Here is a 21,304-nt window from a genome sequence, read left to right on the forward strand (position 1 = left end):
ATTTGATCCTCTGCTGCCTTCACTATTTCATCCCTCAAAGCAAGCCATTCTTCTTCTACTGTCGATTGTTCCCTTATGCTCTCCCTGAAACTCTGTACAATCTCTGGTTCTTTCAGTTTATCCAGGTCCCATCTCCTTAAATTCCCACCTTTTTGCAGTTTCTTCAGTTTTAGTCTACAGTTCATAACCAATAGATTGTGGTCCACATCTGCCCCTGGAAATGTCTTACAATTTAAAACCTGGTTCCTAAATCTCTGTCTTACCATTATATAATATATCTGATACCTTTTAGTATCTCCAGGGTTCTTCTATGTATACAACCTTGTTTGAAGATTCTTAAACCAGGTATTAGCTATGATTAAGTTATGCTCTGCGCAAAATTCTACCAAACGGCTTCCTCTTTCATTTCTTAGCCCCAATCCATATTCACCTACTATGTTTCCTTCTCTCCCTTTTTCTACTGACGAATTCCAGTCACCCATGACTATTAAATTTTCGTCTCCCTTCACTACCTGAATAATTTCTTTTATCTCACCCTTCATTTCATCAATTTCTTCGTCATCTGCAGAGCTAGTTGGCATAGTCACAAACATATGGCTCACAATTTTAGACGAACTGTTGGTAACTGGTAGGTACGTTTGAACATTTTATTTCGGTTGTTCCAATGTGATACATGTACCTTTGTGAACTTATCATGTCTGAGAACACACGCTGTTGCTGCGTGATTACCTGTAAATACCACATTAATGCATTAAATGCTCAAAATGATATCCGTCAACCTCAATGCATTTGGCAATACGTGTAACGACAGTCCTCTGAACAGCGAGTAGTTCGCCTTCCGTAATGTTCGCACATGCAGTGACAATGCGCTGACGCATGTTGTCTGGCGTCGTCGGTGGATCACGATAGCAAATATCCTTCAACTTTCCCCACAGAAAGAAATCCAGGGACGTCAGATCCGGTGAACGTGCTGGCCATGGTATGGTGCTTCGACGACCAATCCACCTCTCATGAGATATGCTATTCAATACCGCTTCAATCGCACGCCATCTATTTACCGGACATCCATCATGTTGGAAGTACATCGCCATTCTGTCATGCAGTGAAACATCTTGTAGTAACATCGATAGAACATTACGTAGGAAATCAGCATGCATTGCAACATTTAGATTGCCATCGATAAAATGGGCGTCAATTATCCTTCCGCCCATAATGCCGCACCGTACATTAACCCGCCAAGGTCGCTGATGTTCCACTTGTCGCAGCCATCGTGGATTTTCCGTTGCCCAACAGTGCATATTGTGCCAGTTCACGTTACCGCTTTTGGTGAATGACGCTTCGTCGCTAAATAGAACGTGTACAAAAAATCTGTCATCGTCCCGTAATTTCTCTTGTGCCTGTGGCAGAACTGTACACGACGTTCTAAGTCGTCACCATGCAATTCCTGGCGCATAGAAATATGGTACGGGTGCAGACGATGTTGATGTAGCATTCTCAACGTCGACGTTTTTGAGATTCCCGATTCTCGCACAATTTGTCTGCTACTGATGTGCGGATTAGCAGCGACAGCACCTAAAACACCTACTTGGGCATCAGATTTGTTGCAGGTCGTGGTTGACGTTTAACATGTGACTGAACGCTTCCTGTTTCCTTAAATAACATAACTATCCGGCGAACGGTCCGGACACTTGGATGCTGTCGTCCAGGATACCGAGCAGCATACATAGCACAGGCACGTTGGGTATTTTGATCACAACAGCCATGCATCAACACGATATCGACCTTTTCCGCAATTGTTAAGCGGTCCATTTTAACACGGGTAATGCATCACGAAGCAAATACCATCCGCACTGGAGGAATGTTAAGTGATACCACGTACTGATACGTTTGTCACTATTACAGCGCTATCTATCTAACTAAAACATTCATATTTCTTTACGTACTACACGAATATGTAATAAAAATGGGGTTTCCTATTTTTTAAAAAAAAACGCACTTGATATCCGTTTGACCTATGGCAGCCCCATCTAGCGGGCCAACCGTAGCGCCATCTGGTTTCCCCCTTCAAGCTAGACGAGTTTCGTTCTTTGTAGTTTTTTCGTTTGATGCTTATTTCGTGAGATATTTGGCCCGGTCACTATCAACCGACCACCCTGTATAGGTGTACAGAAGTTCATGTAAGAAAGAGTTTCATCGGTTATGCTAGTATGTTCCACATCTAAGTGTTTCCCATAATTAATGGGCTACAATATCTTGTAGAAAATAGTGTCTGATGTGGAAAGAAAGCGAGTCATGACTCAAATACAAATATCATATTGTTTCTTCTGTGTGTGATGACTGTCCTGAAAGTAAGGTCACACCTTTTACGTTCATCGTGCATCAGTAAGTATTGACTGGATACCAACAGTTGCCTCTTTGTTTATTTCATTGTATGTTACATTTTGTTTGTAGATCTTATTTACTTTTGTCAAATTCTTAATCTCTAAATACATAAAAAGTACAATGTTAATAGCTGATATACATTTTGGGAGATACATTAGTTAAGCAGCGGATACAGAAGTTACATTCCAAAATATAGCGTAGAAAAGTTTACTTGATGGTTTCACTGAATCTGTTGAGCGACAGTCTGAGTGCCCTGCAATTTAATATCCGATGTGCCCAGACTACCATCGTATTTCTTAGGAGTTTTTATACATTGACGAATGTGGATCATTGTAAACAAGTAGCTAATTTAAAAATACACGCATTATTTCGTCTATATGCTGATCATTTTAGGCAGCATTAGTTACATTTCTGTTTAACATTTTTCACATTCCTATACAGTAAGCAGATGCTTTGCTGGCTTGTGAACTGCGCTGTTGGGTGTGTGCAGGTGAACTCTGTGTTCCTGGCACACATCGTGTGCATCCTGGTGAGCAAGTTGCGAGCAAACCACTGCCGGGAGCCCAGCTTCTTCAGGTGAGTCATGGCGTCGTCGCCACTTCAGTTTGTGTGTTTTGTTGTAGGCCAGCCGTATAGTGACGAAGGAGCCTTCGACAGCTGTTGAGGTTATGCATTATTCTGTGCTCAGTGATGGAATTAAAACAACAAGTAACGTTGAGATTCACTGTCCCATTGACAGGAAATTCATTAAAGACTGAAGAGCATCAGCTCCGATTTGACAAACATAAAGCCAGAAATACTGTGGTGGGATATTGGAAACAACCATTTTAACATTCGCCTTATTTAATTTACGAAAACCGCAGAAAATTTAGTGCACGATGTTGACAATCCTCTCAAATGTACTGTTTGCTGACTGTTTCCCTGTAGCTCTTGTACTAACATTTCTTTGTGTTTACACTGACAAAACGCATGATATTACTCTGTTAACTCCTTCGGAAAACTAAATGCCACAAAGATACTTAGGGTTTTATGATAGGTGAGGACCTTGAAAGGTGCTACTACCGGTTCTAATTTAACTTGAATGCACAGAAAATTATGGGGTCCAGTATTAATGCCCTGAAATTTTCTCCCTTTGCATGAAATTGGATCCATAAATGAATAAAATCACGATCTGAACACACTGAATGTAATATCACGTAGTAGGCAAACATTCACAGAGCAACGGGTCGTATAAAGGCTTCATTTAACGTAAATGAATGGAAGACAAGTTGCAACCACGTTTTTCAGCCATCCTAAAACAACCTGTCAACGTGAATGCCTCATTCCTTGTAGGAGAGACACATGCTATGCAGTTGCACACTATGTGTCCTAAGACGTAACAACAAAGTTGTTTTCATAGCAGTGTAAAGTTTCGATGCGTTCACTACTACAGCACATATACTGAATTTCTCTGCAATTCGTATTTACCTTGCCCGACTGTGAAATATAACTTAAGATGGGAACGTACTGTTTCTGTTGAAGGTAGTTTATCGCTTTATTAGTTCTGGCAAAGGCATTTCTTTATAAATGTTACATTCGCACATGGCACTCGCATGGACGAAGGTAAGTGAGCACATGTGCATATGAGCATAAAAGATCGCAGATTGAAGCATGACTTCGAAAGTGAAGTAGTTCGTGAGAGATTTAAATTTCATTTCCAGTTATTATTCAGAAAGCAGAAAAGAAAATTTATGAAAAACATATGCAAGTGTGAAATTACAGTGAAATCCAGACCTTCAGCCGCGTACAGGCGATGATAAACGGGGACAGTTAAAAATGTGTGCCCCGACCGGGACTCGAACCTGGGATCTCATTCTTACATAGCAGACGCTCTCCTCGTCTGAACCATCGAGGACACAGAGGATAGTGCGACTGTAGGGACTTATCTCTGGCATGCTCCCCGTCAGACCTACATTTCCAACTTACTGTCCACACACTACATTTACAGTGCACCTGCCCACTATACTCATTACTCGCGGCAGTCAATTTACCGATTCCCGATTTCCGATTCGGACATGTCCGAATCAACAGATACAATCTTCATATAGATAAGGCTTACCGGCCAATAATATTTTTCAGTGCGGATACACTCACATTGCCCGAACTCTTACGGTAATAGGTATATCGACTGGTGCAAGTAATGAGTCTAGTGGACAGAGGCATTGCAAATGTAGCGTGTGGACAGTAAGTTGGAATTGTGTGTCTCACGGAGAACGTGCCAGAGATAAGTCCCTGCAGTCGCACTATCCTCTGTCTCCTCGATGGATCAGACGTATAGAACGCCTGCCAGGTAAACAGGAGATCCCGGGTTCGAATCCCGGTCGGGGCGCACATTTTCAACTGTCCCCCTTGATATTTATCAACCCCTCTACGCAACTAAAGGTCTGGATTTCATTGTAATTTCATTCTTCGAGAGCTGCAAGATCACCAATCGTATCTGTTCTTTCAGACATGTCCGAGAGAGCAGATACCATCTTCGTATTCATATAAAAGTGTCCCCTGACGGACCACACGAACGTACAAACATTCACAAAAAGCAGAGAATAATCTTATATGGTTTACAGAGAAACGGAAGACTGGAATGTGTTACAGGTCACACTGACCAACCGTATTTCAAATCTGCACCAAGCAACCTGATTGGCTGACAAAGATTTGCTCAGAATGACTTACATGTAGACATGCGTCTCTCTACTCAGCTGAAGAAGAGACTTCTCTTTCAGGCGAAAACATAGACTAGTAGGTCTTTGAATTATTAGAGTGAGTTGCTACTCTCATATTGTTACATAACGTCAAAGACGTTTATAACAGATGACTTTCAACCTTTCACTATAGAAAATATCGTTAATAGCAAATTTTACATCTTCATAAGTATTCCAAAGTCACCGTGTCTTGTGTGGCCAAGTGCTTTTGGTAAAGGAAACATTATCCCATAGAACTTACCACTCTACCAACAATAAGGCAGTCGACAACATCTCTTCTTCTTTCCCCACCTCCCTAATTTTCTTGCTTTTTTACATTTGCTCGTCAAATACTTTCGATTTCCGTCGACTTATAGGTTATATTTGTATTTACAATCACTGCTTTTTAAAAATGCTGGTAATTCCCTAATGCTTCATTCATGAAAAGATTCACGGCTTCGGTATTACGTGACGAATGGTGGTGACCTGTATAACACTTAAATTCAAGTATATATTCGAGTCATTCTACCGAAGGTGACTACCACAGGGAGTAGTTTCTTATAAGGACCACTACCTCTCAGCACGAAAGCTTTAACACTAGTTTCATACAGTGCGCAAATGTATTCATTGTATCATTCACAGGTTTATGTACATTTGTTATCCACACTGAACCGAATCCAATTTCGATAGCTGTGAGCATTGGTAATTAAGATCTGGCTCAGAAATATATATTTTAATGTGAGTATGCAGCATTAAGGAAGTTAGATTATTTTTGACAGTTATGTCGAGAGTGCTAATGCAGTGGAAAATTACTTGGTGTAGGTGAAAATCAACATGGGGATGAGACGCGACAACATTCCTCCATTCCTTTCTGAATGAATTCTGTAGAAGAGTCATTCACGCTTTTGCCTTTTATTTACTGCAGATCCCTTAAGGACAATTGTTGGTGTCAGTGACTGTAGCGAACAATTGGTCACATGGTCATCGAAAGCAGCAGAACTTCTACATGGTTCTACTTGCCTACCTTTCTAACCTCGTCACTAATTTTTAAACTGTGCAAGCCACTATTTGATGTGTTCCAGTCAAGATAGTCAAAAGCTTCCTTTGCATCTTCAAATGGTATAAATGTAGATTTCCCTTTCTTCAGCTATCTTCTGAGAAAAGAATGCCATCATTACTGATTTAAGTGTTCTTATATTTCGCCAGAATCAAACCGACTTTCTCCGAGGATTGCTTCTACCAGTCTTTTCATTCTTCTGAACATATTTTGTTTCCTTTTTTTTTCGCCCCTGACTTATGAAAATGATGTCTCGGTAGTACAAAGATCTTTCAGTGAAATTTGATGTATTACGTTGTTCTTCAAGCATGAAGGTGTTTCACCCGTCTCATACATGTTGCATACCAGGTGTAACAGTCTTGTCGTAGTACATTCTCCCACGGATATCAACAATACTGAGAGAATGTCGTCTACTCCTCGGACCTCGTTTAGACTTCGGTCTTTCATTATTTTGTTGAACTCTTCTCGTAGTATCGCATCCACCATTTCCTCTTCATTCACTTTCTCTTCTCTGTCCATAATATTGTGTTCAAGACTGTCCTCTTTGTGTAGCCCATTTATGTATTATTTTCAGCCTTCCCTCATTTACTAGTACTGGCTCGTCCTCGGAGCTCTTAATACTCATACAAGTGATTTTGGTTTCTTTAATCTTCCTATAGCCACTACGTATCATTCACATAACCACACATGCTTCTACAACATTTTTCTTGCAGCAGTTCCTGTTTTGTCATTTCACAGAATTACTAAATTCTAAACAAAAATATTAAACCATTTTACTTTGTTATTCAAACGAAGTTTGCTTCAGTATGTGTACTTGCAAACTACTTCGGATTTTTCTCGATTAGCACAAGCACGTGAAGTAGGGGTGTTCGATCCATTAGTCGTAGGCGTTGAGCTATCGTTTACACTGGATCGTGTATGAGTCCCCCACCTGGCTGAGAAACTGATGAGGAAACTTCAATACAGCGGTGGGTTTATCTACAGACTGTCTCTCGTTATGCAACTGCTTTAACGAAGATCGATATTTCCTCAGAGACCGTATTCCAGGATATGGGGCAGGAAGAGACAGGGAAAAACCGGTTTTTTTATTTTTATTTTAGGTCATTCACAAACAAAGTTTTTATGTATCCTAGACTGTCTACCATCGATAAGCTAAGAATAAGAGCTTGAGAGATTACACATGGCATGCTGCAGTGAGATTGGGGAGAAAGGGAACCGAAGTTCAGTGTTTACTGTATTACCAATGGAAATAGCGTTGAACTTAACATGAAAAGTAAATTAATATGGTAAATGGTATTAGAGATTAGCATTCCTAATCAACTGTGAGGATCGTCACAGTAAATTTATACACAGCTACAACGCTACTGAAAAAAAAAGCCGTATTTTACCATAATGCGATTTGCTTTCGATACTGGTCTGCATTATCGCGTCTTAAATATGTGCGTACTCAATATCCGAGCAGATATGCTATTTAATAAAGAACTTGTTAGCAAACATATCTCAATATATCTTTTGTAAATGGACAGACGTCATCAGAAATGTGGTTAGCGATCTACGTACCTAGGGGTATTGTGATCGGTCCGCCATTGTCCCTACTCTATGTACATGACCTGAAGGATAGCATACGTAGCCCCACAAGACTCTTCACAGACAACATAGATGTGCACACGGATGTGACACATTGGAAACTTTTTGTTACAAAGTGAATGGCCTTTTCATGGTGCAAAGATTGGCAAACCACTGCAAACATAAAAAAGTAACGTAACGTGCCTACATAGACATTTAAGATCTTTTATCTCTTTTATAGGTGATAAGTCAACACCTTGAAAGATCCCCTCGTTGTATTAAACCTCTATAAAAGTTTCTCAGAAAGCGGTACAGGTGACATACAGTAGAACTGGTCGCTCCTTCCCACTCGATACAGTGAAAGTTACGTTAACGCTCCCTTGGATTACCTTAATGTATTGGCGCGTAGGATTCTCTCGCACTTGTTCTCCGTAGATTTCTCGTTAATGTTGTCATTTACAACAGTACTTGCAGCATACTGGATCAGTTCGAAGAGGCAAGCAGATGATTTGTGTCTATAAACTCGGAATGAGGGTAGCTAATCTTTTTGAAATAAGTCCCGGGATGCCATTACGGTGTATTTACGAGGGTTGCCCAGAAAGTAATGCTCCTCCTTTTTTTCTTCAACAATTCTTTATTGAACATAACGAGAATTATACACACTAAAGAATGGTGTTTTATGTACAAACCCTGTTTCTCCATTCCGTTCTATGGCGTACCTACAGCGCAAGGCAAGGGCGTGTATGCCCTCTTGGTACCAATCTCTGTCCTCGTGGCGCAGCCAGTGCTTCACTGTGTGAATCACCTCCTCATCGTCCTCAAAATGTTTTTCATGAATGGCATCCTTTAACGCTCTAAACAAGTGGAAGTCCGAAGGCGCTAGGTGAGGGGTGTATGGTGAATGGGGAAACACTGTCTAACACCGTTTTGCGATGTGTTCAGCAGTCCCCAGACATATGTGGGGCCGAAAGTTATCGCGTTGCAGCAAAACATCTCCTTGGTTGCTGTGGAGCAGAAGTCACCGGAAGCACGTCTTGAGATTTGTTAATGTGTTGAAGAAGCTTCTGAATTAACGGTACCGCCTCTTCGCATCACCTCCACAGTCCCAGAACACTGTGATCTTGACCTTACCGGCGGGAGCAGTTGCTTTGAATTTTTTCTTCTGTGAGGAGTGGGAATGGTGTCGTTTTATCGAGTGTCGTTTTGTTTTGGGCTCAAAGTGGTGAACCCAGGTTTCATCACCTGTCACAATCTGGGAAAAGAAGGCCTCCCCCTCAGCTTCAAAACGTTGCAACAAATCAAGGCAAATAAATGTTTTTCCTGTGCTATTTGTGATCCACCGTTACACGTCGCGAAACCCATCTTGCACACACTTTTGAATATCCATGAGTGCGGATAATCGCATCCACACTTCCTTTGCTGATTGACAGATGCAGTGCCAATTGCCGAGTCGTAATGAGTCAGCCCTCGCGAATGACATCAGCTCGCTGCAACACGTCAGGTGTGACAGCCGAGGATGGTCTCCCCGACCGCTGCAAATCGTGGAGCTCCGCCGAACCGCCTTCTGATGACCTCACCCTCCGTGCCCAGCGACCAACTGTACTTCTGTCGACAGCAGGCGCTCCATAGACTTAAGACAAGCGTTAGTGAATATTCCCCACAGGTTCTTTCTCTGCAGTGAGAAATTAAATGGCGACACATTGTTTGTAACGTACATCAATTACATACGCCATTTTGAAACTGTCCTGCATCCACACTATTTGTTGGAAGTGAGGGAAACTTGGCGCGCTCACTCATGAGACTGCAAATAATACACACTCGTACGTAACGTTTCGCATTCGTAACATTGTTTTCGGCTGAGAAAAATATGCGGTGCATTCCCTTTCGGGCAACCCTTGTATTAGCGAACGCTGTAAAATAGTTTGAAGTTAAGCAGATGAAACAATTAAGCACGAAAGTTGCTAACGACTGAGAGCGTGCTTAAGACGACTATTATGGGGAATAGTCTCACATTACACCCTCTCGCCGACTGACTAAGTTCATATCTGGATAATTTTTATTCATTTTCAAATTTAACAAGTTTAATGCATAATGATATTGTGGTATAAAAGCTTGACTCACAGTTAAGCTCCTCCTAGCATTTACCGTGTCAAATGTTGTCTCTAATAATTAGTATTTATTAAAGGAAACTATCAGTTTCGTCCCTGAGTGCACGTGGCTCCTCTACGTAAAGATCACAAAGCGTGATTCTTTCTCATGGCTCCCATACATCTCGTGACTCCAAACGGTCTGTGAACAACATTGCACGATACCAATATGTTCCAAAAAGCCGCGCGTGAAAATATGATTCTTCAGGTGGTCATATCTCGAATTCTATTGATCACAGAGATAAGGGGACAACTGTTTTGAGTAGCACTTAGTCTAGCGATCATCTGTATAACTATCGGAAGAACAGTGATACCGTAGACATCCTGCAGTGCAGAGTCAGAAATTAAACATTACAAACTTCTTCCAGCGCAGGCTAATTGAGCAATTCTGTTGGTTCTTTTGCATCAGGTGTGTTCTAGGGTCGACCTTATGCGGCTTTTAAAAGCACCATCAGTTCATGGGCGGTTCCTGAGGAAACGTCGAAAAACCATGGTTTTTGGGAATGAAAAGTACCGAGTGTGGAGATCGCCACCTCTGTAATTTCTATTCATGGCAGACCGGCCAAATTTTTAGCACATCTTCTTAAGCAGATATTCTCTGGAAAAGTCAAGGCTTGTTTTGATATTGTTATCTGTCACCGCGATGTCGGGGTTCAAAGTTACCGCTCGTATGCACCTAAAATGTGCGCGCAACATCCGGTTTGAAGCGTAAATGTTGTTTTAAATAACCTATTGAACGTATAGCAATGTTTCTGGGGTCATCACAAGGGTGCTGAGGCCACCAAAATCTGTTTGTAGTCGTCATTTCTTGATCAGTAAAACTTCATGACGTGCTGTCTCTATATAAACGGTTCTTCACGCCAGGCTAGTCTGTCTACGCGTGGAAATTATTCGGTAGTGCCACCTTCTGGCGTCAGCGCCTTGCAAAAATTATTTTGTCGTACAAAGTTCCTTGGTCTAGCCTAAAATTGTTGTGCATTTTTGTGTAAAGTAGTGTAAAATGAACCTGTATTGGATGGGAGACGATTTTGTGTTAACCCTTTGTTATTTGTTGTGTACATGAGTCAAGTACGTAAATGTGACGAAGTGTATAAATGAACTGTCAAAACATTACTGACTTACAGAATTCATTTTACATAAGCAGCACACCCTGCTGTAACGGGGAAATGAAGGGAACGAGCTGAAAAATGCTCTCACCGGAGCACAAAAATGGTGAACGTGTTCCTCTTTAAAAGACTTCGACAGAAACTTGAAGAACCGACTGCCATAATCCTTACTCCGCCTTCATCACCAAAAATTTTGGCATGCCGAGATATTCGTGCTTTCTTGTGCTGAAAAGGTGTAGCACAGAGACAGTGAGGATGGAAGAGAGAGGAGACAGTGACAGTGGGAGATGGAGAGAGGAGATAGTGATGGTGGTAGAGAAAAAGTAGTAGTGAAAGAGAAAGAGACATGCATGAAGACAATGTCAGTCGGAGCCGAAGAGGCAGGAGATAGTAATGGTCACAGCGACAGTAAAAGGGACAAAGATATGGGTGGAGATAGCAGTAGTGGGAGCAAAAGAGAGAGTGGAAATGAAAAAAGAGATGATACATAGGCTTGAGTGTGGTCTGGACCTCCCCCAAACTCCACCCAGACCAGCATACTTTAACACGAAAAACATATCCCAATTGGCCTTATCCCCTACTTCCACATGTTAAAGTTTCCCAGTCTAGGAGGCAAAACCTTGAACAAACCATATCCAACGACCTGTAAGCAGGGGAGACAATGGTGGCTGAAAAAAATACAGCAGACTGTAAGCAAGACAGAAAGAAACTATGGCAATGGGAGAGAAAAAGAATGGAACAAAGACAATGGGAGTGAGAGAGAGAAACAGTGAAAGGAGGGTGGTAAGCAAGAGCGAGAGAAATGGTTGAAGCCTGGGACAGTGTAGGAGATAGACAGAAGGAAGTACCAATGGGAGAAAAAAGACGTATTGGGAGAGAGACATATATGTAGGCAGCGGCAGTAAGAGGGAGATCCTGGGTATGAAGGCTTCACTACAGAGAGAGATAACGCGGAAGGGATTTAGAATGTTCTGTGTTAAAAGAGAGCGAAAAAGGTCGGATGCTGAAGTTTTTTGTGAGGAATGTGGAACAAGGCTTGAGACAGTTGGTGCCCGCTTTCTGTCAGCCTTTTAAAGACGAGCCTATCCTCCTTTTTTGTGCTCCAACAGGAACATTTCTCAGCTGATGTCTTATTACTGTGCCATATGGTTCCACTGTTATCGATGCCTGTGTGGGAAACAGTTTCTCGCTTGCTGCTGTTGTATTTTGCTGTATTGCTTAAGCAAGAATGTGCTAGCTGTAGCGTCCCAACAAAATGTAGAAATTAGAAAACAAAAGTCTGTCCCACATGAAAAAAACTTCAACATTCGTGTATCTAGGAACCATCGCCAGGAGTGGTTTGAGGTGAAATGAGTGCATGAACCTAACCTTCGGGAAAGCATACATCCTAGACGCCAGTTTCTTGCAAGAATCGTAAAAGAAACATAATTCAGTCGTGAAATATTTCTTACAAGAAACCTTCTTTCCAGAAATTCTGTAGAATTGTTCTTTATGGAACTGGATTAACAGAAGAGAGATGTAGATTCAAGGAATAGCTGCATCTTTTATAAGGGGGCATGTTTCTTCAGGCCTTAGTTTGTAATTTTATCCGTAAACCTCCCCCTACGAAGAAGAGTTGCCTAATCAGGTTTCGTCACTGCATTACCCCTAACATTTACTATCTGTTACTACAATATAGCCTAATTAATTAAGAGTCTGCTTCACCCCCAGATACATTCCCGCAACTAATACTCGACTTATTAACTCTGTCAGTTGGTAGTCGCTTGTATATGACGTCCCATACTGGTGATGCTCATATTTCTTCCACTGTCATGGCTGTAGATGAATGCTCCAATGAAGGTGTGCCACTCGCCTGCGCTGGATGTCGACCTTCCAAACCTCTTTGTCACTTTTACACTGAAGCGCCAAAGAAACTGGTATAGGCATGCGTATTCTAATACAGAGGTATGTACTGGGCAGAATACGGTGCTGCGGTCGGCAACGCCTATGTAAAACAACAAGTATCTGGCGCAATTGATAGATCGGTTACTGCTGCTACAATGCCAGGTTATCAAGAATGAAGTGAGTTTGAACATGGTGTTGTAGGTGTACGAGCGATGGGACATAGCATCTTCGAGGTAGCGATGAAGTAGGGGTTTTCCCATGCGACAATTTCACGAGTGTACCGCGGACACCAGGAATCCGGTAAGACATCAGATCTCCGACCGCTGCGGCCGGAAAAAGATCCTGCAAGAACGGGATCATCAACGTCTTCAGAGAATCGTTCGACGTGACAGGAGTGTAGCTCTTCTGCAAATTGCTACAGGTTTCAATGCTGGGCCATCAACAAGTGTCAGCGTGCGAACCATTCAACGAAACATCATCGATATGGTCTTTCGGAGCCGAAGGCCCACCCGTGTGCCCTTGATGACTGCGCGACACAAAGCTTTACGCCTTGTCTGGGCCTGTCACCACCGGTATTGGACAGTTGACTGGAAACATATTGCCTGGTCGGACGAGTCTCCTATCAAATTGTATCGAGTGGATGGACGTGTACAGGTATGGAGACAAGCTCATGAATCCATGGACCCTGCATGTCAGCAGGGGCAGTTGGAGCCGGTGAAGGCTTCAAAATGGTGTGGGACCCGTGCAGTTGGTGTGATATGGGACCCCTGATACGTCTAGATACGAGTCTGACAGGTGACACGTATGTAAGCATCTTGCCTGATCACCTGCATTCATTCATGTCCATTCCACATGCAAACGGACTTGGGCAGTTCCAGAAAGACAATGCAACACCCCACACGTCCAGAATTGCTACAGAGTGGCTCCAGGAACAGTCATCTGAATTAAACACTTCCACTGGCAGCCGGCCGAAGTGGCCGTGCGGTTAAAGGCGCTGCAGTCTGGAACCGCAAGACCGCTACGGTCGCAGGTTCGAATCCTGCCTCGGGCATGGATGTTTGTGATGTCCTTAGGTTAGTTAGGTTTAACTAGTTCTACGTTCTAGGGGACTAATGACCTCAGCAGTTGAGTCCCATAGTGCTCAGAGCCATTTGAACTTCCACTGGCCACCAAACTCTCCAGACATGAACATTATTCAGCATATGTGGGATGCCTTGCAACGTACTGTTCAGAAGAGTCCTCCATCCCCTCGTACTCTTACGGATTTATGGACAGCCTCCACGACTCATGGTGTCAATTCCTCCAGCAGAACTTGAGCCATGCCACGTCGTGTTGCGGCACTTCTGCGTGCTCGCGGGTGCCATACGCGATATTAGGCAGGTGTACCAGTTTCTTTGGCTCTTCAGTGTGTTTCCCGCTGTGTGTTCCCTTTCAGTGAGTGCCTCACAGACTGACACCAGACCGAAGTGTCTTTGGGTTATGGCCTACTGTAATCAGAAATACCTCCTCCAGCGCAGTCAAGAAGGTTCGCCCGAGTCTAAGGAGCTCTGAAGTTTGAACGTGACGCGAGCCCTCTCTACGACGATCAAGACAGACCTGCTGGTGGCAGGCTTGGACACACACTGACGCGTCCCCTGGGACGGCTGTTGCAGAGATTCGCCCTTGGAGCCGCCAGACCGCCCTCGGCGCCCACCGCTGGTGATCATCCCTCTAGAGATCCTCCCAGACCTGTCCTCCTCGAGGTCCATAGGCGCCCAGCTAGATCCCTGCCTAGTCTGGTGAGTCACTGCCTGCACTGCGGTATCGGGCCACTTCTCAAATAAACCTCGGGGTAACACTACAATACACTGCTGACCGTTAAAATTATAACAGCATGAAGACTGTATAAACACTCGTTAAATTGGCGTTTGGACATGAAAATGATTAACATTTCAGCACAACAGCACAAAAGCATGAGGCCTATTTCTTTTAATGTCTTTTCGGTCACTTGCAGTATTTAGCTACACCATCGAACTACTGCTCTACATAGTCAAAAATGGTTCATATGGCTCTGAGCACTATGGGACTTAACATCTATGGTCATCAGTCCCCTAGAACTTAGAACTACTTAAACCTAACTAACCTAAGGACAGCACACAACACCCAGTCATCACGAGACAGAGAAAATCCCTGACTCCGCCGGGAATCGAACCCGGGAACCCGGGCGCGGGAAGTGAGAACGCTACCGCACGACTCTACATAGTCGCCGCTGAGACTTACGTATTGGTCATTGTGGCCGAGTGGTTCTAGGCGCTTCAGTCTGGAACCGCGCGACCGCTACGTTCGCAGGTTCGAATCCTGCCTCGGACATGCATGTGTGCGATATCCTTAGGTTGGTTAGGTTTAAGTAATTCTAAGTTCTAGGGGACTGATGACCTCAGATGTTAAGTACCATAGTGCTGAGAGCCATTTGAACCATTTATTTTATTTATTTATTTATTATTATTATTATTATTTTTTTTTTTGCGTCGTGCCAATATTCCAATACTGTCGTTGCAGAAGACAGTCGCCTTTACTCTCTGCAAATTCCCTGCTCCTTGTCTGTAACAAACTGCTGTCATCACAATCAGCGGTTCATGTGAGCACAACAGATTTGCACAAACCTTGATCGGATTTTCAATGTGGTTTTAATTGCGCGACCGAGCGGACTTCGGAAAAAAAAACTTCGTATGTCGGCAATACACCATCTGTATCCTGTACACAAAGAAATATTACTCAGAAGGTTTCTATTTCATATTTCACATTTGAGTGTTGGTTGTTCGCGAGACGTCTGTGTTCGAAGAACAAACTTCTACTAGCGTGTGTCGGAGTTGGACAGCTGCAGGATTGTGGCCTATCGGAGCGTGGATTATCGTTCTGCAGTATTGCTGCTCGATTTGGTCGGGATACCACGATTGTCACGTGAATATGGAATCGAGAAGTTCACGAGGGTCGCACTGAACTCCTTGAAAAAGGATCTCAATGTATCCATGTGACGAGTGACGGACAGACATACACTGAGGTGGCAAAAGGCATTGGATAGTGATACACCCATGTATAGGTGGTGGCAGTATCGCGTACACAAGGCATAAAAGGGCTGTGTGATGGCGGAGCTGTTATTTGTACGCAGGTGACTGATGTGAAAAGATTTCCGACGTGATTGCGCTCACAACATTAACAGACTTTGAACGCGTAATGGTACTTGGAACTACGCGCGTGGAACAATCCATTTCGGAAATCGTTAGGGAATTCAGTATTCCGAAATCCACAGCGTCAAGAATGTGCCGAGAATGCCAAATTTCAGTCATTACCTCTCACTACGGAGGACGCGGGGTCTTCACTTAATGATCGTACAGTTGTCAGTGCTAACAGACAAGCAACACTTAGAGAAATAACCGCAGATATCAATATGGAAGGTACGACGACCGTATACGTTAGGACAGTGCTGAGAAACTTGGCGTTAGTGGGCTGTGGCAGCAGACGAACGACGCGAGTGGCTTTGCCAACAGCACGTCGGAGCTAACAACACGACAGGGCCTATACTGGGCTTGGGGCCATATCGGTTGGACCCTAGACAACCGTAAAATCATGCCCTGCTCAGATGAATCCTGTTTTTAGCTGGTAAGAGCTGATGGTAGGGTTAGAATATGGCGCAGACCCCACGAGGTCATGGACCTAGGTTCTCTTCAAGGCAGTATGCAAGCTGGTGGTGGCTCCATTATGTGCGGGCTGTGTTTACATGGAATGTTCTGGGTACTGTGTTCCAGTTGAACCGATTATTGACTTGAAATGGTAATACTGGAGACCATAGCCTTCGTATTCCCAAACAATTATGGAATTATTATGGATGACAAAGCGCATTTCACCGGGCTACAGTTGTTCGTGATTGATTTGAAGAACATTCCGGGCGATTCGGGCGAATAATTTGAGCACCCAAACGTTCCGACATGAATCCGAACGAAAATTTATGGGATATAATTGAGAGGTCAGTTCGCTTACAAAATCCTACACTGGCAGCACTTTCGTAATTATGGACGGCTATCGAGCCAGCACGGCTCAATATTTGTGCAGGAGACTGAGGGCAACTTCCAGAATGAGATTTTCACTCTGCAGCGGAGTGTGCGCTGATATGAAACTTCCTGGCAGATTAAAACTGTGTGCCCGACCGAGACTCGAACTCGGGACCTTTGCCTTTCGCGGGCAAGTGCTCTACCACTTGCCCGCGAAAGGCAAAGGTCCCGAGTTCGAGTCTCGGTCGGGCACACAGTTTTAATCTGCCAGGAAGTTTCATATCAGCGCTCACTCCGCTGCAGAGTGAATATCTCATTCTGGAAACATCCCCAAGGCTGTGGCTAAGCCATGTCTCCGCAATATCCTTTCTTTCAGGAGTGCTAGTTCTGCAAGGTTCGCAGGAGAGCTTCTGTAAAGTTTGGAAGGTAGGAGACGAGGTACTGGCAGAAGTAAAGCTGTGAGTACCGGGCGTGAGTCGTGCTTCGGTAGCTCAGTTGGTAGAGCACTTGCCCGCGAAAAGCAAAGGTCCCGAGTTCGAGTCTCGGTCGGGCACACAGTTTTAATCTGCCAGGAAGTTTCATATGAGGGCAACTTGTTCAGTCAATGCCACCTCGAACTGCTGCACTGTGCTGGGTAAAAGGAGATGCGACACGGTGTTACGAGGTATCCAGTGAGTTTTGTCACCTCAGCGTACTGTTCATGCATGACTGTACAGTCACGTAACATACACTGAGTCAGAAAATGGGCCTGTTTGCAGCAAGAAATGTATTTGCAGGACGTCTGGAGCTTCACGGATTGCCAGCCCAGTGACCATTGTTGCGGCTTCTCCTGAAGCGGCAGCAGAGGGAGACGCGAACTTGTGGTGCTCTCAAGGTCATCAGAGAACGCACAGCGTTATCACGGTGTTTTTTCAGACGAGTCCCTGTGCAGTGCACAGCATCACGATAGCCGTATCCGTGTGTCGAGGCTGCGAGAAGAAAAAGTGTTGCCAGATTCGATGAGTCGTCATCATGCGGGTCCAGCACCTTCTGCGATATTATCGTGTTACATTGGGTACAAAATGCGATTTCCTCTGGTTTTGCACAGCGACCGTTACGTTTCAGTACGTAAAAGCCAGTTCCTGTGCTCTACCTTAGAGAACTCTCTGACATTGTATTTCAACAAGATCACATGTCACCAAGCCGTACTGATGTACCTCGATACAGGTGGAGTTCGACTTCTGCCCCAACCATCGCGTCCTACAAATCTCCCGTCCACTTAAAACACCTGCGGATAAACTGGCACGCCATCACAGGCTAGCCACTAAAATTGGCATAGAGTTGAATTGGCATGGAATGACGTGATCCAATTTATAATCGAAACTCATTTCAATTCAACGTCCAGCCTCGTTACATATATTGCCGCTAGCAGATGTGACAGTTCTGTCTACTAAATTTAACACTTTGTATGCCCAAAAATCAGCTCAAAATGCAATCATCTGTTGCTTGTGCTCTACTGTATACGCAAAATGACTGAAAATTCGCTGTTTCCTATCTTCCCTAGTGTTTCAGTTTTAATCACCAGTAGACTATGGGCGGACTGACGATATGTCGATGCGACCAGCCGTGGCTACTATGTTTCTGTAACATTCCTAAGACCGTAACTCGGTCTGTCTGAAGCAGAAATGTTTCTATAAATACGGTAGTCACAAGCTGACTGAACAAAATGTTAGTCATCCGGAGAGAAGGTGCCAATACCTACATCAAGAATCGTTCAGCCACATTCTGCTTCTGAGTAGCAGGAAGCCGACTCCGAAACAGCTTTCTGCTTTACATTAGAGAACTGAAGGACACCTCCAGCTTCAGAAGACAGGTAATGACGTATCTACTACAGCAACAGTACCGATTACCATTGTCACTGTACACACTTTTGCTCTTGTACACTACTCTTCCCATTCTGATCTTCCTCATTTCCCAGTATTTTTAGCCGATGTTATGTCCTTAAATTTCCTCTCCCCAGAACACGGTGTACCAGAAAAAGTCTATGTTATAGAGGTATAAATTCTTTCTGTATATGCCAGTATAATTATTGTCACTATTGCCACAATTATTGTCATCATCATTGTTATCATTATTACTGTCACTGTTGCTATTATTACTATTGGTGGCTGCGGCTACAGCAGTACAACTAAACCCAGTATTAACTTTCTTAGTTCATATTTAGTTTAACCTACTCAAATTTTCACTTAAGACACTCAAATTATTTCAATACTACTTCTCATACGAGAATTGTCATTTCGTAGGTAACTATGATGAATTAGATACTGTATGTGTGTAATCTTTGTCCAATGTAAGAGAAAGCCCAATGGCCCTAATAAGATCAGGTTAAATAAATAAAGCAACAATCTGTGCATCGAATGGAATGGAGTGGACTGCAGTGGAAACACTTTAGACAGTATAGACTCATATTCAGTATCTACAGACGGAAGACGTCTCGGAATTGATCTCGTCTACAGTGTGTAACATGCGGTGCGACTCCAGAGCGACAAACTGTCAAAAGCAGGTCTTGACCGTCAGAAGTACCACATTTTGATGGCTGTAACACACAGGGTTATTACAAATGATTGAAGCGATTTCACAGCTCTACAATAACTTTATTATTTGAGATATTTTCACAATGCTTTGCACACACATACAAAAACTCAAAAAGTTTTTTTAGGCATTCACAAATGTTCGATATGTGCCCCTTTAGTGATTCGGCAGACATCAAGCCGATAATCAAGTTCCTCCCACAATCGGCGCAGCATGTCCCCATCAATGAGTTCGAAAGCATCGTTGATGCGAGCTCGCAGTTCTGGCACGTTTCTTGGTAGAGGAGGTTTAAACACTGAATCTTTCACATAACCCCACAGAAAGAAATCGCATGGGGTTAAGTCGGGAGAGCGTGGAGGCCATGACATGAATTGCTGATCATGAACTCCACCACGACCGATCCATCGGTTTTCCAATCTCCTGTTTAAGAAATGCCGAACATCATGATGGAAGTGCGGTGGAGCACCATCCTGTTGAAAGATGAAGTCGGCGCTGTCGGTCTCCAGTAGTGGCATGAGCCGATTTTCCAGCATGTCCAGATATACGTGTCCTGTAACGTTTTTTTCGCAGAAGAAAAAGGGGCCGTAAACTTTAAACCGTGAGATTGCACAAAACACGCTAACTTTTGGTGAATTGCGAATTTGTTGCACGAATTCGTGAGGATTCTCTACCGCCCAGATTCGCACATTGTGTCTGTTCACTTCACCATTAAGAAAAAATGTTGCTTCATCACTGAAAACGAGTTTCGCACTGAACGCATCCTCTTCCATGAGCTGTTGCAACCGCGCCGAAAATTCAAAGCGTTTGACTTTGACATCGGGTGTCAGGGCTTGTAGCAATTGTAAACGGTAAGGCTTCTGCTTTAGCCTTTTCCGTAAGATTTTCCAAACCGTCGGCTGTGGTACGTTTAGCTCCCTGCTTGCTTTATTCGTCGACTTCCGCGGGCTACGCGTGAAACTTGCTCGCACGCGTTCAACCGTTTCTTCGCTCACTGCAGGCCGACCCGTTGATTTCCCCTTACAGAGGCATCCAGAAGCTTTAAACTGCGCATACCATCGCCGAATGGAGTTAGCAGTTGGTGGATCTTTGTTGAACTTCGTCCTGAAGTGTCGTTGCACTGTTATGACTGACTGATGTGAGTGCATTTCAAGCACGACATACGCTTTCTCGGCTCCTGTCGCCATTTTGTCTCACTGCTCTCTCGAGCGCAGAAACCTGAAGTGCGGCTTCAGCCGAACAAAACTTTATGAGTTTTTCTACGTATCTGTAGTGTGTCGTGACCATATGTCAATGAATGGAGCTACAGTGAATTTATGAAATCGCTTCAATCATTTGTAACAGCCCTGTATTTCACAAAACAATCGTGGCATACTATCCAGCTGGTATACCAGAAATGCATCATATCCCCGCCATCAACGAATTCGCTTTGCAAGCGGACGGTACGAAGTTCCCCTAACCGATATGATTCGCATTAACAGAGTGTGTAGGGGACAACTAAGACTTCAACGTGTGTAAATAGGAAGACGCCACTCTCAACTACCTTCGAGAGAAACGAGTGTGAAAATTTCGGCGTGTTTACATACTTTCTATGGTCTCTAAAATGCAAGGAGATCGCAGCCGAGCTAGTAAACGCTTAGTTGCATAAGCGTGATGTCTTTGTATCGAATCTCGCTTTCTTGTGATTATCTATACCAATAATCGGTGCTACGCTTCGATACACATCGTACGCCGCGAAACTGTGTGACGGCCAAGAACCGCTTATGAAATGTAAATCGAGTTTTTATTTTTTTTATTTCTTTTATTTTTTTTTTAAATAAACATATTGACAAAAACCATCGACAACAGA

General features: G+C 43.6%; 1 protein-coding gene across 1 annotated transcript in view; it reads left to right on the forward strand.

The window, feature by feature from the left end:
• The window catches only part of LOC124606477 (corticotropin-releasing factor receptor 1-like), a 253,548-nt gene that overhangs the window by 213,702 nt on the left and 18,542 nt on the right, over window positions 1–21,304 (forward strand). Inside the window, exon 9 of the mRNA XM_047138459.1 lies at window positions 2,873–2,958. Coding sequence (XP_046994415.1) covers window positions 2,873–2,958 — 86 coding nt within the window. The remainder of the gene's footprint in view (window positions 1–2,872; window positions 2,959–21,304) is intronic.

The sequence above is a fragment of the Schistocerca americana genome, chromosome 3 (genome assembly GCF_021461395.2).
Source record: "Schistocerca americana isolate TAMUIC-IGC-003095 chromosome 3, iqSchAmer2.1, whole genome shotgun sequence".
NCBI classification, from domain to species: domain Eukaryota; kingdom Metazoa; phylum Arthropoda; class Insecta; order Orthoptera; family Acrididae; genus Schistocerca; species Schistocerca americana.